At 53.1% G+C, this 18863-nt stretch overlaps 1 protein-coding gene across 2 annotated transcripts in view; it reads right to left on the bottom strand.

Annotated features, from left to right (window-relative positions):
- ATP2A3 (ATPase sarcoplasmic/endoplasmic reticulum Ca2+ transporting 3) overlaps positions 1–18863 on the bottom strand; it is a 55204-nt gene that overhangs the window by 22666 nt on the left and 13675 nt on the right. For both annotated transcript variants that reach the window (XM_038759266.1, XM_038759265.1), the window contains exons 2-8: positions 14980–14997; positions 14748–14830; positions 12461–12565; positions 11918–12056; positions 11411–11491; positions 10355–10440; positions 7826–8293 (exon numbers count right to left, since the gene is read on the bottom strand). In XM_038759266.1, the coding sequence (XP_038615194.1) occupies positions 7826–8293; positions 10355–10440; positions 11411–11491; positions 11918–12056; positions 12461–12565; positions 14748–14830; positions 14980–14997 (980 nt within the window). The remainder of the gene's footprint in view (positions 1–7825; positions 8294–10354; positions 10441–11410; positions 11492–11917; positions 12057–12460; positions 12566–14747; positions 14831–14979; positions 14998–18863) is intronic.

Genomic DNA, 18863 nt, shown 5'->3' on the forward strand with positions numbered 1-18863 from the left:
CAGATGAGGTAACTGAGGCCCAGAGAAGTGAAGTGACTTGCCCAAGGTCACACAGCTGACAGTTGGCAGAGCCGGGATTTGAACCCATGACCTCTGACTCCAAAGCCCGGGCTCTTGCCACTGAGCCACGCTGCTTCTCATGGCCAACCTCCTCCTGGCCCCCGGGACGCTTTCCAGTTCTCAGCTCATCTCCGCCCTCCATGCATGGCCGCCTCACAGGACTCGCACTCGGGTCGGTCCAGCAAGCCCAAGAGCTAGAGAACTTAATAATAACAATAATTACGGTATTTGTTAAGTGCTTACTCTGCGCCGGGCACTGTACAAAGCGCTGGGGTGGATACAAGCAAATCGGGTGGGACACGGTCCCTGTCCCCTGTGGGGCTCACAGTCTCCGTCCCCATTTTACAGATGAGGTAACTGAGGCACAGAAAAGTGAACTGACTTGCCCAAGGTCACACAGCAGGCAAGTGGCGGAGCCTGGATTAGAACCCGTGACCTTCTAACTCAGGCCCACGCTCTATCCACTACACCGTGCTGCTTCTCCAACTTAAATGCAGGTAAGCACACGAACATACAAGCGTGTAGCATGGACTTGCTTGAACAAGCCAAGGAGGACATGTGCATGAGCTGCTGTGTGACCTCGGGCAATCCACTTCACTTCTCTGGGCCTCAGTGACCTCATCTGTAAAATGGGGATGAAGACCGGGAGCCCCACGTGGGACAGGGACCTTGTCCCACCCGATGATCTTGTATCTACCCCAGTGCTCAGAACAGCGCTTGGCACTTAGTAAGCGCTTAACAAGCGCCATACTTATAATAATAATTACTATTATCCCATGGTACAAGCGAGGGCTCAAGTCATTCTTCTTTCCATTCCAAAGGTATCACTCCCGCCCTGAAGAAGCAGCATGGCTCATTGGAAAGAGCCCAGGCTTTGGAGTCAGAGGTCAGGGGTTCAAATCCCGGCGCTGCCAATTGTCAGCTGTGTGACTTTGGGCAAGTCAATCAATCAATCGTATTTATTGAGCGCTTACTGTGTGCACAGCACTGTACTAAGTGCTTGGGAAGTACAAGTTGGCAACATATAGAGACAGTCCCTACCCAACAGTGGGCTCACAGTCTAAAAGGGGGAGACAGAGAACAAAACCAAACATACTGACAAAATAAAATAAATAGAATAGATATGTACAGGTAAAATAAATAAATAAATAGAGTAATAAATAAGTACATCATCATCATCATCATCAATCGTATTTACTGAGTGCTTACTATGAGCAGAGCACTGTACTAAGTGCTTGGGAAGTACAAGCTGGCAACATATAGATACAGTCCCTACCCAACAGTGGGCTCACAGTCTAAAAGGGGGAGACAGAGAACAAAACCAAACATACTAACAAAATAAAACAAATAGAATAGATATGTACAGGTAAAATAAATAAATAAATAGAGAAATAAGTACAAACATATATACATATATACAGGTGCTGTGGGGAAGGGAAGGAGGTAAGATGGGGGGATGGAGAGGGGGACGAGGGGGAGAGGAAGGAAGGGGCTCAGTGTGGGAAGGCCTCCTGGAGGAGGTGAGCTCTCAGTAGGGCCTTGAAGGGAGGAAGAGAGCTAGCTTGGCGGATGGGCGGATGGGCTTAACTGCTCTGTGCCTCAGTTCCCTCATCTGTAAAATGGGGATTAAGACCATGAGCCCCATGTGGGACAACCTGATCACATTGTATCCCCCCTAGTGCTTAGAACGGCGCTTTGCACATAGTAAGGGCTTAAAAAATACCATCATTATTATTAAGATGGGTCGGCTTCTCCCCAGCCCGTCCCCTCCAGCCTCCTGCAGCGGTTAGAAATCAGCGCTTTGCCTAAGGTCAGTGTGGCTTGGCTGGGCCCTGGCCTTGTCCTCCAGGCCTTCCTGCTCCTCTGAGAGGAAGGCGGGGGCGCAGGGTCCTCCAGGGAATGCCCGTCACTGGAGAGGCGCCCCACCGTCCCGGAGTCCCGCTTTCCCACGTCACCGTCTGCAGCCGGGCCGGTCCCCAAGGGCGGGCTCAGGCTACAGAGGCAGGGGCCACCCGGGTGCCCAGTGTCAATATTGACCCAAGCCACCAGGAACCAGGATCTGCCGCCCGCCTCCACCCTCGTGCCAGCCAGCTGGGCTCCCCAGGGGAACTCCCTCCTGTCAAAGGCTAATCCGGGTCATCTGCGCCAGGCCTCCTGCCGCCCCACTGACACTCCCTTGCTGTCGGACAGACCCCGGGAGGCACAGAGCAGCCGGGATAGAGCTCCCCATTTCACAGATGGGGAAACGGAGGCCCTGAGAGGTTCATTCAGTCATTCATTCACTCATTCAATCGTATTATTGAGCGCTTACTGTGTGCAGAGCTCTGGACTAAGCGCTTGGGAAGTACAAGTTGGCAACACGTAGAGACGGTCCCTACCCAACAGCGGGCATTCATTCATTCAATCGTATTTATTGAGCGCTTACTGTGTGCAGAGCGCTGGACTAAGTACAGCGCTTAGTACAGTGCTCTGCACACAGTAAGCGCTCAATAAATACGATTGATGATGATGATGATGATGATGACGATGATGACGAAGCGCTTGGGAAGTACAAGTTGGCAACACCTAGAGACGGTCCCTACCCGACAGCGGGCTCACAGTCTAGAAGGGGGAGACGGACAACAAAACAAAACATATTGACAAAATAAAATAAATAGACTAGTCAATATGTATGAGTAAAATCAGTAGAGTGCTCAATCTGTACTAACATATATACAGGTGCTGTGGGGAGGGGATTTATTGAGCGCTTACTGTGTGCAGGGCAGCGTACTAAGAGCTTGGGAAGTCCAAGTTGGCAACATATAGAGACGGTCCCTACCCAACAGTGGGCTCACAGTCTAGAAGGGGGAGACAGAGAACAAAACAAAACATATTAACAAAATAAAATAAATAGAATAAATATGTACAAATAAAATAAATAAATAAATAAATAGAATAATAAATCTGTAAAACATATATACATATATACAGGTGCTGTGGGGAGGGGAAGGAGGTAAAGCGGGAGGCGGGGTGGGGAGGGGGAGGAGGGGGAGAGGAAGGAGGGGGCTCAGTCTGGGAATTCAGAGAATTCCTCAAGGTCACCCAGCAAGTGGAGCAGGGTCTCAAACCCAGGTTTCCCCCAGCCCACCTTCCCCCCGAACCCGAGACAGTTCATTCATTAATTCAATCGTATTTAGTGAGTGCTTACTGTGTGCAGAGCACTGTACTAAGTGCTTATAATGATTATATTTATTAAGCGCTTACTACGTGCAAAGCACTGCTCTAAGCACTGGGGAGGTCACAAGGTGATCAGGTTGTCCCACAGGGGGCTCACAGTCTTCATCCCCATTTTACAGATGAGGGAACTGAGGCCCAGAGAAGTGAAGTGACTTGCTCAAAGTCACACAGCTGACACTTGGCGGAGCCGGGATTTGAACCCATGACCTCTGACTCCAAAGCCCCGGGCTCTTTCCACTGAGTCACGGTTCAGCAACAACCCTCGCCCCCAGGGGTGCAGCAGGGCTGAGGGAGACCAGAGCCCCCAGGAGGAGGTTCTCCAGCCCAAGTAGCCTCAGAGAGTGCGGGTGGGCTGCCTGCTCTGCCCTCCAAAGTGGTAGAATGCATTTTAGGGTGTTCCCCACTCCAAAACCCCCAGCTCAGGGCAGGGTGGGATAGGACAGAGTGAGGGTCGCCACTGTCCCCGTGGTCGCAAGACGCTTGGCCAAATCTAACCAAATCTACATCGACACCTAAATCATCTGTAGATACCCAAATCTACATCTCCAGCCCCGATCTCTCTCCCTCTCTGCAGTCTCGCATTTCCTGCCGCCTTCAAGACATCTCTGTTGGGACGTCCTCCCATCACCTCAAGCTTAACACGTCCAAAACAGAGCTTCTTATCTTCGCACCCAAACCCTGTCCTCCCCGTGACTTTCCCATCAATGTAGATGGCACCACCATCCTTCCCGTCTCACAAGCCCGTGACCTTGGCATTATTCTTGACTGCTCTCTTTCATTCAACCCACATATTCAGTCCATCACTAAATCTCGTCGGTTCCACCTTCGCAACATCGCTAAAATCCGCCCTTTCTTCTCTATCCAAACTGCTACACTTTAATGCAATCACTCATCGTATCCCACCGGGATTACTGTATTGGCCTCCTTGCTGACCTCCCAGCCTCCTGTCTCTCCCCACTCCGGGCCAGACTTCACTCTGCTGCCCGGATCATTTTTCTACAAAAACGCTCAGGATATTTTTTCCTGTTCTTCAAGAAGCTCCAGTGCTTCTTGTGCAACCACCCACCCACCTCCGTATCAAACAAAAGCTCCTCACCATTGGCTTTAAAGCCCTCAATCACCTTTCCTGTCCTACCTCACATTGCTACTCTCCTACTCCAAGCCAGCCCATACACTTCCCTCCTCTAACACCTCTATTTCATCAATCTCACTGCCGACCCCTCACCCATGTACTGCCTCTGTCCCTGGAACATCCTCCCTCCTCAAATTCAATAGACAATGACTCTCTCCGCCTTCAAAGTCTTATTGAAGGCCCATCTCCTCCAAGAGGCCTTCCCTGACTAAGCCCCCCTTTTCTCTTCTCCCACTCCCTTCTGCGTCGCCCTGCCTTGCTCCCTTTTTTTAAATGACGTTTATTAAGCGCTTACTATGTGCAAAGCACTGTTCTAAGCACTGGGGAGGTTACAAGGTGATCAGGTTGCCCCCTGTGGGCACAGTCTTAATCCCCATTTTACAGATGAGGTAACTGAGGCACAGAGAAGTTATCCCCCCATCCCAGCCCTATAGTAACCAATCAATCAATCATATTTATTGAGCGCTTACTGTGTGCAGAGCACTGTACTAAGTGCTTGGGAAGTACAAGTTGGCAACATATAGAGACAGTCCGTACCCAACAGTGGGCTCACAGTCTATAGTACTTATGTACATATTTGTAATTTATATATATAAATAATAACTAAATATAAATTAACATCTGTCTCCCCAGCCTAGATAGGGGCAGGGAGTGAGTCTGTTTATTATTGAGAAGCAGCGTGGCTCGGTGGAAAGAGCCCGGGCTTTGGAGTCGGAGGTCATGGGTTCGAATCCCGGCTCCGCCACATGTCTGCTGTGTGACCTTGGGCAAGTCACTTCCCTTCTCTGAGCCTCAGTTACCGCATCTGTAAAATGGGGATTAAGACTGTGAGCCCCACGTGGGACAACCTGATCACTTTGTACCCCCTCCCCAGCGCTTAGAACAGTGCTTTGCACATAGTAAGCGCTTAACAAATGCCAACATTATTATTATTATTATTGATTTGTACTTTCCCAAGCACTTAGTACAATGCTCTGCATACAATAAGTGCTCAATAAATACGACTGAAGGAATGAATGAATAAATGGCTCTCCCAGGCCCCGGCTGGACGCCTGAGCCTCCTAAATTCATCCCCTCTCTGACAATTGGAAACAGACCAAGAGACGGCCGATGGTGAAAGCGTGATAGTGAAGACCACCACCCCCTGAGTTCCCTCCTCAAGAGTCGGCTGCCCAGCCCCTCTAGCTCCGGTCTCCAATGAAGCCGTCAAAATGCTGGGAGAAACTGGGTGCTGGTACTTGGGCATGGGCACCCACCTCATGGCTAGGGATGGACCAGTCAACATCCCTGACGCTCCCTTATCCATCCCTGACCTTCCCCCAGACCATCCAACACGCCTGACTCTCCCCTCTCCATCCCTGATTCTCTCCCAGTGACCCAGCATGGACCATTCCACGCCCCGACTCTTCCCTCTCCATCCCTGACTCTCCCCCACTGACCCAGCACGAACCATCGGACGGCCCCGACTCTCCCCCAGTGACCCAGCAGGGACTTTTCCTCCACCATAAATTTATCTAATTGCGGAAGGAGGTGGAAACAGAAGAGGAGGAGATAGAGGGAGGAAGAGGAGGAGGGTCAGATTCCGGGATGACGGGAGGAGAAAGAGGAGATTCAGGGAGGAGGGAGAGAAGATTCAGGGAGGAAAAGGAGGGGAGGGTACTTAGAGGGTGATAATAATTATAATAATAGACCATAAGCTCACTGTGGACTGGGAACAGGTCTACCAACTCTGTTGGTAGACTGAGCCCCCTCCTTCCTCTCCCTCTCCTCCTCCTCCCCATCCCCTCCACCTAACCTCCTTCCCCTCCCCACAGCACCTGTATATATGTATATATGTTTGTACATATTTAGTACTCTATTTATTTTACTTGTACATATTTATTCTATTTATTTTATTTGGTTTATATGTTTTGTTTTGTTGTCTGTCTCCCCCTTCTAGACTGTGAGCCCGCTGTTGGGTAGGGACCGTCTCTATATGTTGCCAACTTGGTCTTCCCAAGTGCTTAGTACAGTGCTCTGCACACAGTAAGCGCTCAATAAATATGATTGAATGAATGAATGAATGTTGTACTCTCCCAAGAACTTAGCACAGTGCTTCGCATACAGTAAGCACTTTATAAGTAAAATTGATTCATTGATTCATTCATTCATTCAATTATTTATTGAGCGCTTACTGTGTGCAGAGCACTGTACTAAGCACTTGGGAAGTCCAAATTGGCAACATATAGAGACGGTCCCTACCCAACAGTGGGCTCACAGTCTAGAAGGGGGAGACAGAGAACAAAACCAAACATATTAACAAAATAAAATAAATAGAATAAATATGTACAAATAAAATAAATAAATAAATACGTACAAACATATATACATATATACAGGTGGTGGGGAGGGGAAGGAGGTAAGGCGAGGGGGTGGGGAAATCAATCATGGGGAATCAATCATGGGGATGATTGATTGACTAATTACGATATTTCTTCAGTGCTTTCTATGTGTCAGGTGCTGGAGTAGATACAAGATAATCGGGTTGGACCCAGCCCCTGGCCCCCTTGGGGCTCACAGTCTAAATCACCGGGAAGGGATTAAATCTCCCTTTATAATAATAATAATGGCATTTATTAAGCGCTTACTATGTGTAAAGCACTGTTCGAAGCGCTGAGCACTGTTCTATGGATAACTGATAGGATGAGGTGAAGGGGAGAACTGGGGAGGAGAGGAAGAGGAGGGGAAGATGAGAGGTTGAGGGGAGATGTGGGGTGGAGGAGAAGGAGGTTCAGGGAGGGTCAGGAGGAGGAGACTGGGGAGGTTGAGAGGATGAAGCGGAGGAGAGAGGAGGTCAGGAGGGATGGGAGGAGGAACTGGGGGCCCGGGGACTCACCTCCCTTCTCTCCTCTACAGGCCAGCCCACACCCTCTGCTCCTCTGCCGCTAATCTCCTCACCGTACCTCGTTCTCCCCCGTCCCGCCATCGACCCCCGGCCCACGTCATCCCCCGGGCCTGGAATGCCCTCCCTCTGCCCATCCGCCAAGCTAGCTCTCTTCCTCCCTTCAAGGCCCTACTGAGAGCTCACCTCCTCCAGGAGGCCTTCCCAGACTGAGCCCCTTCCTTCCTCTCCCCCTCGCCCCCCTCTCCATCCCCCTCATCTTACCTCCTTCCCTTCCCCACAGCACCTGTATATATGTATACATGTTAGTACATATTTATTACTCTATTTATTTCACTTGTACATATCTATTCTATTTATTTTATTTTGTTAGTATGTTTGGTTTTGTTCTCTGTCTCCCCCTTTTAGACTGTGAGCCCACTATTGGGTAGGGACTGTCTCTATATGTTGCCAACTTGTACTTCCCAAGCGCTTAGTCCAGTGCTCTGCACACAGTAAGCGCTCAATAAATACGATTGATGATGATGATGACTCACCCGGCACACAGACATCTGGTTGGTGGTCAGGGTGCCAGTCTTGTCGGAGCAGATGACCGAGGTGCAGCCCAGCGTCTCCACGGAAGGCAGGCTCCGGACGATGGCGTTCTTCTTGGCCATGCGGCGGGTGCCCAGAGCCAGGCACGTGGTGATGACGGCCGGCAGGCCCTCGGGGATGGCGGCCACGGCCAGGGCCACGGCGATCTTGAAGTAGTAGACGGCGCCTCGCGGCCAGGAGCCGCCGTGGACGGGGTCGCCGAAGTGGCCGATGTTGATGAGCCAGACGGCCGCGCACACCAGCGAGATGACCTTGGACAGCTGATGGCTGAACTCGTCCAGCTTCTGCTGCAACGGCGTCCGCTCCGCCGCTGCCCCGGCCACCATCTGCTCCCGGATCTTGCCGATCTCCGTGCGGATGCCCGTGGCCACCACCACACCCGTCGCCTTGCCCGCGGCGACGTTGGTGCCCTGTCGGCCGGCAGGAAGGGTGGGTCGCTGGACCGCCCACGATAGGAAGCTGTCTTGTGGGGAGAGGTCTACACTGGCCTGGGACTCCCACCCGGGGCCTGCCAGGGCTCTGCTCCGGGGCCCTGTGGTGGGCGGCCTGCCTGCCCAAAGGCTAAAGGGAGTTTTCCCATCAATCCTGCTGGATTCGGGGGAAACGACAAGAATCAATAATAATAAATACTGATGATGGCATTTATTAAGCACTTACTATGTGCAAAGCGCTCTTCAGGTTGCAAAGTGATCAGGCTGTCCCACGGGGGGGGCTCACAGTCTTCATCCCCATTTTACAGAAGAGGTCACTGAGGCCCAGAGAAGGTAAGTGACTTGCCCAAAGTCACACAGCTGACAGTTGGCGAGGCCGGGATTTGAACCCATGACCTCTGACTCCAAAGCCCGGGCTCTTCCCACTGAGCCATGCTGCTTCTCTAATCCATCAATGATCCATCAGTGGTATCTACTGAGTGCCTACTATTCATTCATTCAATCGTATTTATTGAGCGCTTACTGTGTGCAGAGCACTGTACTAAGCGCATGGGAATCAATCAATCAATCATATTTATTGAGTGCTTACTGTGTGCAGAGCACTGTACTAAGCACTTGGGAAGTCCAAGTTGGCAACATAGAGAGACGGTCCCTACCCAACAACGGGCTCACAGTCTAGAAGCGTGCAGAGTACCGTCCCAAGTGCCTACTCCAGCAGTTGTCGGCTGTGTGACTTTGGGCAAGTCGCTTAACCTCTCTGTGCCTCAGTTCCCTCATCTGTAAAATGGGGATTAAGACTGTGAGCCCCCAGTGAGACAACCTGATCACCTTGTAACCTCCCCAGCGCTTAGAACGGTGCTTTGCACATAGTAAGCGCTTAATCAATGCTATCATTATTATTATTATTATTATTATTACTGTGCCTAATGAGATCAAAGGAAGCGAGAATATGGCTGCCGACTAGCTTGGGTATCTGCTTCTTGGACAGCTTTAAATGCATCAAGGATTCCCTTCTCCCCCTCAGTAAATAGTCCAGAGGGTCCTTGGGTATCTGCTTCTTGGACAGCTTTAATTGCATCAAGGATTCCCTTCTCCCCCTCAGTAAATAGTCCAGAGGGTCCTTGGGGCAGGCCCACCCTGCGCCCTCTCTCCCAAAGGGTGTCCAAAACCCCCAGTTCACATTGGCTAGTCCTCTCAGGGTGGGGAGACGCACTGGCACAAAAAGCATGGCCAGTGCAGGTTGCCCCCTGCCCTCCTCCCAGGAAGTGTATATATGTTCGTACGTATTCATTACTCTATTTTATTTGTACATATTTATTCTATTTATTTTATTTTGTTAATATGCTTTGTTTCGTTCTCTGTCTCCCCCTTCAAGACTGTGAGCCCACTGTTGGGTAGGGACCGTCTCTCTATGTTGCCAACTTGTACTTCCCGAGCTCTTAGTCCAGTGCTCTGCACACAGTAAGCGCTCAATAAATACGATCGAATGGAAATGAATGAAAGTGGCAGTCATGCTCTCTGCTGGTGGGGAGGCATAATAATAATGGCATTTATTAAGCGCTTACTATGTGCAGAGCACTGTTCTAAGCGCTGGGGAATTTACAAGGTGATCAGGTTGTCCCACGTGGGGCTCACAGTCTTCATCCCCATTTTACAGATGAGGGAACTGAGGCCCAGAGAAGTTAAGTGACTTGCCCAAAGTCACACAGCTGACAAGTGGTGGAGCCGGGATTTGAACCCATGACCTCCGACTCCAAAGCCCGTGCTTTTGCCACTGAGCCACACTGCTTCTCTATGGATGGGGATGAGGGCCTGGCAGGGCACGGTGAGGGGTGCCAGGCTCTCGCCCCGGGGGGGATGATGCCACTGAGCCCGGGTCTCAGACTGGAGTCTGGGTCGCACCCGGGACCCTCGCTGTGGGAGTTGGGGCGAGGGGGTCGCTCACTCCGATCGCTGCTCACCCGCCTGTGGGGAAGGAGGGAGAGAAGGTGGGCCCGGGGGGCGCGTGGGTGGCGGGCTCGGGGGCGGAGGGGGCCTTACCGAAAACAGCATGTTCTTCTTGTCCTGGTTGACAGCGCGGGGGTCCGGGATGGGGTCCGCGTGCTTGGTCACCGACACGGATTCACCTGCTCGGGCATCCAGGCGGTGAGATCGGGGTCAGGAGAGACCGACCTCCCTGCGTCGGGCCCTGTGGGCTCCCTCAACTCCCACCCAGCCAGCCGAAAGCCTCCCCGTGACCCCCTGCCCGGCCTTCTGGCAGCACCTCCATCCCCAACTTTCTGCCCAGCCAGCTGGCAGTGCCCCACGGAGCCCAGATGGAAACCCCCGTTCAGTCAGGGAGTCTGCATGGAGACCCCTGATCTGGCCCCCTCTCCCCCGACTTGTGCTCTCACTGTTTCTGGCCCCCGCGCCCCGCTCCCTCATGCTCTCGCTGTCTCTGTCTCTGGCCGCCCCCTCAGCCATCTGTCAGGATGGGGGGGCTGTGCCCCTGAATGTTGGGTTCCTGGGGCGCCTGTGCCAACGGCAGCTCCGCTGAGGGTGGAGGACGGATGGCTGACGGGCCCAGGCCTAGGCACCGGTGGCCAGCCCGCACGCCGGGTCCTTCCCTCGCTTCGGGAGGTCAGCCAGGCCGAGAGCCCAGCAGCCATCTAGCAGCAGGGTCAGGTGGCCTCTGTCCAGAGAGCGGGCAGATCGCCAGGAAGCCGGGCTCCTGGGGGAGTCCACGGGAACTGGTGGCATCACACCAAAGTACAGGGCAGAGCTGGCTCTGCTCCTCTCCGTCTCGGTAAAGTGGAGGGGGTGCTCCTCCCCGGCCCCCTCCCCGCTTTTCGGACTAGTGGGTGTCCAATACCAGCCCCTGGTCAGCCCAGATCTGGTCAGCCCAGCCCTGAGTGGCCCAGTTGGGGACAAAAGCAGGAGCAGGCCCAGGACCTGCTCAGGCGACGCAAGACCGAATAAGGGGCACGGGCCCCGTTCTCCTTGCCTGGCCTGACCCCCCACTTCCCAGCCAGCTCAGCACCACCCCCGGCCCGACTTGGAGGCCCTCTCTCCTCCCCGCCCCGGCTGGACCCCGATCCCCTCGCGCCGGGCCTTCACCTGTGAGGATGGACTGGTCCACTCTCAACGTGGTGGACTTGACCTCGATGATGCGGATGTCGGCCGGGACCTTGTCACCGACTGGAGGGCGAGGGAGAGACAGGGGCCCCGCTGAGCTGGGCGAGTCCACTGGCCATGTCCGCTGACCAAGTCCAGCGGTGGCCAGAGGCTGAGGTGTCTCTATTTCCCCTCACCCAGAGGTCAGGATGGAAGATCCCGCGGCCCGGCACACCTGTCCCCGGTTCTCCCCGCACCCGCCCTGACTGGGGCTGGCTCGGCCAGTGAACCTTGGTGAGGGGAGGAATCAGGAGCCCGCTGCTCTCCTGGGCCGCCAGAGGTGAGACCTCTGCCCCCCAACAGCCAGAAATGCTCCAGCGGTTGTCCTGCGGCGTGGGGGGGACTGGCCCCAGACCCCAGGACCCCCGTAACCCCTGCAGAATGGAGCATTCCTCCTTGCTGGCGGGCAGGGCCCATCCCTCCTGCCCGCTACCCCCGGAGGGACCGCACCTGCCACCTCGACGATGTCCCCGGGGACGATGTCGCGGGCCCGGATCCTCTGCACGCCCTGGCGGCCCGCGCGGATCACCTTCCCCATCTCCGGCTCGTACTCCTTCAGTGCCTCGATGGCGCTCTCCGCGTTCCTCTCCTGCGGGAGGGGTGCAGAGGTCACCGGCTGGGGGGGGCAGATTGGTGCAGCCAGAGAGCAGGACCCCGGGGGCAGGGGGAGAGGGGCAGAGGGGGGCAGGGGTGGAGAAGGGAGGCAGGCGGGGAGCAGGAGCGGGCCGACTCCCCAGAAGTCCAGAATTGTGACCCTCAAAGTCCTCCCACGACACCCTCCCTCAACCCTCGGGCCTCCCCTGGCAAGTGACGATGGGGCCTGGGGCTCCCAGCGAGGACATGCTGTGCCCCTGTTGTGCACAGAATGCTGTTCTGGGTGCCGACTGGGGACAGAGGGCACGGACGCCGGCACCCAGACACTGAGACACGGCAGACGTACGTGCTCCCATGCGGTGCCCACGCCCGCCCGGGGGCCCACAGAGCCGCTCACACCTGCCACACGCCCACGACGGCATTGGCGAGGAGGATGAGGAGGATGACGATCGGCTCCACGAACGCGGTGACCGTCTCTTCCCCCTCCTCTAACCAGGCCAGCACCTGGGGGCCCAGAGCAAGGATCAGCGGGGGGGCAGTGGGGACGGGAGGGCACGGTAGGTGGAGAGACGTGAGGCGGGCAAGGAGGGCAGGAGAGAGGTGAGGTCCCGCTGACACCTTGAGCTTAACGTGTCTACACAGAACTCCTCATCTTTCCACCCAGATGCTCTCCCCGCCTCCCATCACCGTAGGCAGTACCACCATTCTCCCTGACTCACCAAGCCTGTAACCTTGGCATTATCCTCGATTCATCTCTCGCATCCAACCCTCATATTCAATTCAGATTCAATTCTCACATCCAACCCTCATATTCCAAATTCTGTCACTTCAACTTTCACAATACGGCTAAAATCCACTCCTTCCTCTCCATCCAAATGGCTACCACATTAATCCAAACATTTATCCTCTCCCACCTCGATTACTGTACTAGCCTCCTCGCTGACCTCCCTGCCTCCTGTCTCTCATTCATTCATTCATTTAATCGTATTTATTGAGCGCTTACTGTGTGCAAAGCACTGTACTAAGCGCTTGGGAAGTACAAGTTGGCAACATATAGAGACGGTCCCTACCCAACAACGGCTCACAGTCTAGAAGACTCTCCCCACTCCAGGCCACGCTTCACACTGCTGCCCAGATCGTTCTTCTACAGAACCGTTCAGTCCATGCTTCCCCACTTCCCAAGAATCTCCAATGGTCGCCCATCCACCTACTTGTCAGACACTCCTTACCGTTGGCTTTAAAGTACTCAGTGACCTTGCCCGCTCCCATCTCGCCTCTCTGATTTACTATTACGACCCAACCCGCACACTTCGCTCCTCTAACGGCAACCTACTCACTGCACCTCATCCTCGACTATCTCACTCCCGACCCCTCGCCCACATCCTGGCTTTGGCCTGGCCTGGAAAATCCTCCTTCTTCATAGCCAACAGACAGTCACTCTTCCCATATTCCAAGCCTTATTGAAGGCACATCTCCTTCAAGCCCTCATTTCCTCTTCTCCCAGTCCCTTCTGCATCACCCTTGCACTTGGTAAATCCTGGAGAAGTGGGTTAGGCGGGCTCGGGAGCGGGCAGGATAAGGCCTCCAGTCCCGGGAGTAGGGTGGCAGGATGCAGTGCGCCTGTGCGGGAGCCGCCCCACGTGGAGATTGAGGCAGGGACTGGATAATATAATAATAATAATAATAATATTGATGGTATTTAAGCGCTTACTATGCCAAGCACTGTTATCAGCGCAGGGGGAGATACAGGACTGTCTATGTTGCCAACTTGTAGTTCCCAAGTGCTTAGTACAGTGCTCTGCACACAATAAGCACTTAATAAATATGAATGAATGAATGAATGAATGAATGAATGAATGAATGAGAAGCAGCGTGGCTCATGGGAAAAAGCCTGGGCTTGGGAGTCAGAGGCAGTGGGTTCTAATTCCAGCTCTACCACTTAATAATAATGGCATTTATTAAGCGCTTACTATGTGCAAAGCCCTGTTCTAAGCACTGAGGAGGTTACCAGGTGATCAGGTTGTCTCACAGGGGGCTCACAGTCTTAATCCCCATTGTACAGATGAGGGAACTGAGGCACAGAGAAGTTAAGTCACTTGCCCAAAGTCACAGCTGATAAGTGGCAGAGCCAGGATTCTAACCCATGATTTGAACTTGCCTGCTGTGTTACCTAGGGCAAGTCATTTAACTTCTCTGTGCCTCAGTGACCTCATCTGGACAATGGGGATGAAGACCGTGAGCCCCACGTGGGACAACCTGATTACCTTGTATCTATCCCAGCGCTTAGAACAGTGCTTGGCCCATAGTAAGCGCTTAACAAATACCATTATTATTATTATTTGCACCATTTATTCATCTGTCCCTCATCCCCACAGCACTTATGTCCATAGACTGCGAGCCCGCTGTTGGGTAGGGACCGTCTCTATATGTCGCCAACTTGTACTTCCCAAGCGCCTAGTACAGTGCTCTGCACACAGTAAGCGCTCAATAAGTACGATTGAATGAATGAATGAATAGCCTCCATTCACATTAATGCCCGTCTCCCCACTCTAGACCGTAAGCTCGTTGTGGGAAGGGACTCTGTTGTACTGCATTCCCCCAAGCGCTTAGTACAGTGCTCTGCACACCGTAAATGCTCAGTAACTACAACTGACTGATTGATTGATCGGCAGGGCGAGGTACTTACAAAGGAGACGAAGGCGGCCAGGAGGAGGATACGAACCAGGAGGTCTTCGAACTGCTGGAGCACCAACTCCCAGAGGGACTTCCCTGCGATAGGGAAATGCCCGTGATCCCCACCGGTGACCCCCCGCCCATGACCTCCTTCTCCCAGACCACCCCCCCGGAGACTCCAGACTGGGGGTCCACGGCAGGTGGGGACCCGAGATGGGGGATCCGACCCCGGGGCAGGTACTCACCCTCCTCGGCCGGGAGCTCTGTAGGTTGTGGTGAGATCCCGTGGGAGAGACGGATCCGGCAGGGTAGAGAGAGCTTGGTCAGTGGTGGGAGCGAGGGCCGGGGCGCAGGCCCACCCACCCCATCCCATCATCATCATCATCAATCGTATTTATTGAGCGCTTACTATGTGCGGAGCACTGTACTAAGTGCATGGGAAGTACAAATTGGCAACATATACAGTCCCTACCCAACAGTGGGCTCACAGTCTAAAAGGGGGAGACAGAGAACAAAACCAAACATACTAATAAAATAAAATAAGTAGAATAGATATGTACAAGTAAAATAAATAAATAAATAGAGTAATAATAAATAAATAGAGTAATAAATAAATAAATAGAGTAATCCCATCCCACCCCAGGCCTGACCCTTAGGGACCCTCAGAAGGCCCTGCAGTCCCAGGGACCACAAAGGCCACGAGCAGCAACAGCTCTCAAGGTCACGCTCGGTACTCTATTTTACTTGTACATATTTGCTATTCGATTTATTTTGTCAATGATGTGCATTGTAGAGATTTATCACTCTATTTTACGTCTACATATTTACTATTCTATTTGTAACCTCCGCAGCGCTTAGTACGGTGCTTTGCACATAGTAAGCACTTAATAAATGCCATTATTATTATTATTAGTAGTAGTAGTAGTAGTAGTAGTATTAGTATTACTATTATTACAGTGAGTGGCTCGAGGGTCCCAGGGCCATTTCGAGTCTCTTCTCAGAGCTCCCGCCCACCCCCACAGCCAGAACCCCAGACTCACTGACTCTAAGATAATAATAATAATAATGATAGCATTTATTAAGCGCTTACTATGTGCCAAGCACTGTTCTAAGCGCTGGGGAGGTTACAAGGTGATCAGGTTGTCCCCCGGGGGGCTCACAGTCTTCATCCCCATTTTACAGATGAGGTAACTGAGGCCCAGAGAAGTGAAGTGACCTGCCCAAAGTCACACAGCTGGCAAGTGGCAGAGCAGGGATTTGAACCCATGGCCTCTGACTCCAAAGCCCGGGCTCTTTCCACTGATCCACACTGTACCCTCAGATAATACCCTCGAAGATAATAATAATAATGATAGCATTTATTAAGTGCTTACTATGTGCCAAGCACTGTTCCAAACGCTGGGGAGGTTACAAGGTGATCAGGTTGTCCCCCAGGGGGCTCACAGTCTTCATCCCCATTTTCCAGATGAGGTAACTGAGGCCCAGAGAAGTGAAGTGACTTGCCCCAAGTCACACAGCTGGCAATTGGCGGAGCCGGAATTTGAACCCATGACCTCTGACTCCAAAGCCCGGGCTCTTTCCACTGAGCCGTGCTGCTTCTCAAGATCTTGCCAAATATCCACATCTCCACTGGGGCTCACCAGGTCCCACCCTCTCCCAATGGCCCTGGGGATTATTCATTCAATAAATACCATTTTTTAGACTGTGAGCCCACTGTTGGGCAGGGACTGTCTCTGTATGTTGCCAATTTGTACTTCCCAAGAGCTTAGTACAGTGCTCTGCACACAGTAAGCGCTCAATAAATACGATTGATGATGATGATGATGAATGGTTAATGCCACACGTCTGAGGTCGCCCCAACCTGGGCTGGGCCATCACAGAGGTAGCCTCCCCGTCCGTCCATCCGTCCGTCCGTCCGTGGGAGCCCCCGCCCCGCTCCCATCATCAGCATCCTCCTTGCCCCAGAGAAGCAGCGTGGCTCAGTGGAAAGAGCCCGGGCTTTGGAGTCAGAGGTCACGGGTTCAAATCCCGGCTCCGCCAACTGTCAGCTGGGTGACTTTGGGCAAGTCACTTCACTTCTCTGGGCCTCAGTTCCCTCATCTGTCAAATGGGGATGAAGACTGTGAGCCCCCTGCGGGACAACCTGATCACCCTGTAACCTCCCCAGCGCTTAGAACAGAGTAAGCGCTTAATAAATGCCATTATTATTATTATTATTCATCATCATCAATCGTATTTATTGAGCGCTTATTGTGTGCAGAGCACTGGACTAAGCGCTTGGGAAGTCCAAGTTGGCAACATATAGAGACAGTCCCTACCCAACAGTGGGCTCACAGTCTAAAAGGGGGAGACAGAGAACAAAACCAAACATACTAACAAAATAAAATTTAAAAAATTATTATTATTATTAGTATGACCCTCAGGCCCGCTCTGCACCCCCAACCCAGTGCTCTGCATGCAGGGAACACCCAAGCCAGTGTTCTGCTCTCAGGAAACACCCAGCGCGGGTCTCCGCACACAGGGGGTCACTCAGTACGCACTTAGGAGGCGCCTAGCACGGCGTTCTGCCCGCAGGAGGCCCCCAGCCCAGCGCTCTGCCCACCGCAGGCCTCGATCATCACCATCATCAATCGTATTTATTGAGCGCTTACTATGTGCAGAGCACCGTACTAAGCGCTTGGGAAGTACAAATTGGCAACATTAAGACTGTGGGCCCCATGTGGGACAACCTGATCACCTTGTATCCCCCCAGTGCTTAGAACAGTGCTTTGCACATAGTAAGCGCTTAAAAAATACCATAAAAAAAAAATAAAAAAGAGAAACATTCCCTGCCCACAACGAGCTTATTGCTCTAGAGCCTACAGTCTAGGTCTAGGTCCTCAGGATGTCTGGGTCCTCAGGAGCCATGTAGACAACTAGGTTACTTTTATACATTTGTTATAGATATAAATGCCCACAAAAGAAACCCAGCAGCGTGGCTCAGTGGAAAAAGCACGGGCTTTGGAGTCAGAGGTCATGGGTTCAAATCCTGGCTCCACCCCTTGTCAACTGTGTGACTTTGGGCAAGTCACTTAACTTCTCTGGGCCTCAGTTCCCTCATCTGTAAAATGGGGGTGAAGACTGTGAGCCCCATGTGGGACAACCTGATCACCTTGTAAATTCCCCAGCGCTTAGAACAGTGCTCTGCACATAGTAAGCGCTTAATAAATGCCATTATTATTATTATTATATCTTTTGCTTATTTTGTGCATGTTCTTTGATCATCTGGCTGTCCATTCACGCTGCTCCCCCGGTAGATTGGAAATGCCTTCTATTTTAGACTGTGAGCCCACTGTTGGGTAGGGACTGTCTCTATATGTTGCCAATTTGTACTTCCCAAGCGCTTAGTACAGTGCTCTGCACATAGTAAGCGCTCAATAAATACGATTGATGATGATGATAGAGACAGTCCCTACCCAACAGTGGGCTCACAGTCTAAAAGGGTCCATCGGAGAGATGGGTCGGTGGTGAGAGGGGTCTCAGGGGCCGCACTGGGCCGCAGGCGTCGGACACCCCGGCTCTGTGAACCCCCGCCCGGCAGCCCCGGGTGGGATTCGGAGCCCCCGGCCCCCCGAACCCGGCCGAGGCGGAAATGTCTGGGAAGGCGGCGCAGGAAGTGGGCCCGGCTCCCCGCGGCGGGCGGCAAAAGGGGGGGTGCTCCGCGGTGGGGCCTACAACGGTCCAGGCTTCCTTGCCGGCACCCGAGGGTGTCGCATCAGCAACTGCTGCAGGAAACAGAAACCACAGGGACCGTCAGCGGACGGGGCCGGGGGCCGGGGGGGAGGCGGCCCGGAGGGCCATCTTCTACCCTGTGAGCCCGTTGTTGGGTAGGGACCGGCTCTAGATGTTGCCAATTTGGACTTCCCAAGCGCTTGGTCCGGTGCTCTGCACACAGGAAGCGCTCAATAAATACGATTGAAAATGAATGAATGAGTTTCGGTTTCAATCAATCCACTGGTGGTACTTGCTGAGCAACTCCTGGGTGCTAAGCACTTGGAAGAGTAGTCTGGGGGGGAAGGCAACCCCAGTGACAACTGGGGCCCCCTCCCCGCCGAAGAGCGTGGCCCAGTGGAAAGATCACAGGCCCGGG

Source organism: Tachyglossus aculeatus, chromosome 17, assembly GCF_015852505.1.
Source record: "Tachyglossus aculeatus isolate mTacAcu1 chromosome 17, mTacAcu1.pri, whole genome shotgun sequence".
In the NCBI taxonomy this organism is placed as follows: domain Eukaryota; kingdom Metazoa; phylum Chordata; class Mammalia; order Monotremata; family Tachyglossidae; genus Tachyglossus; species Tachyglossus aculeatus.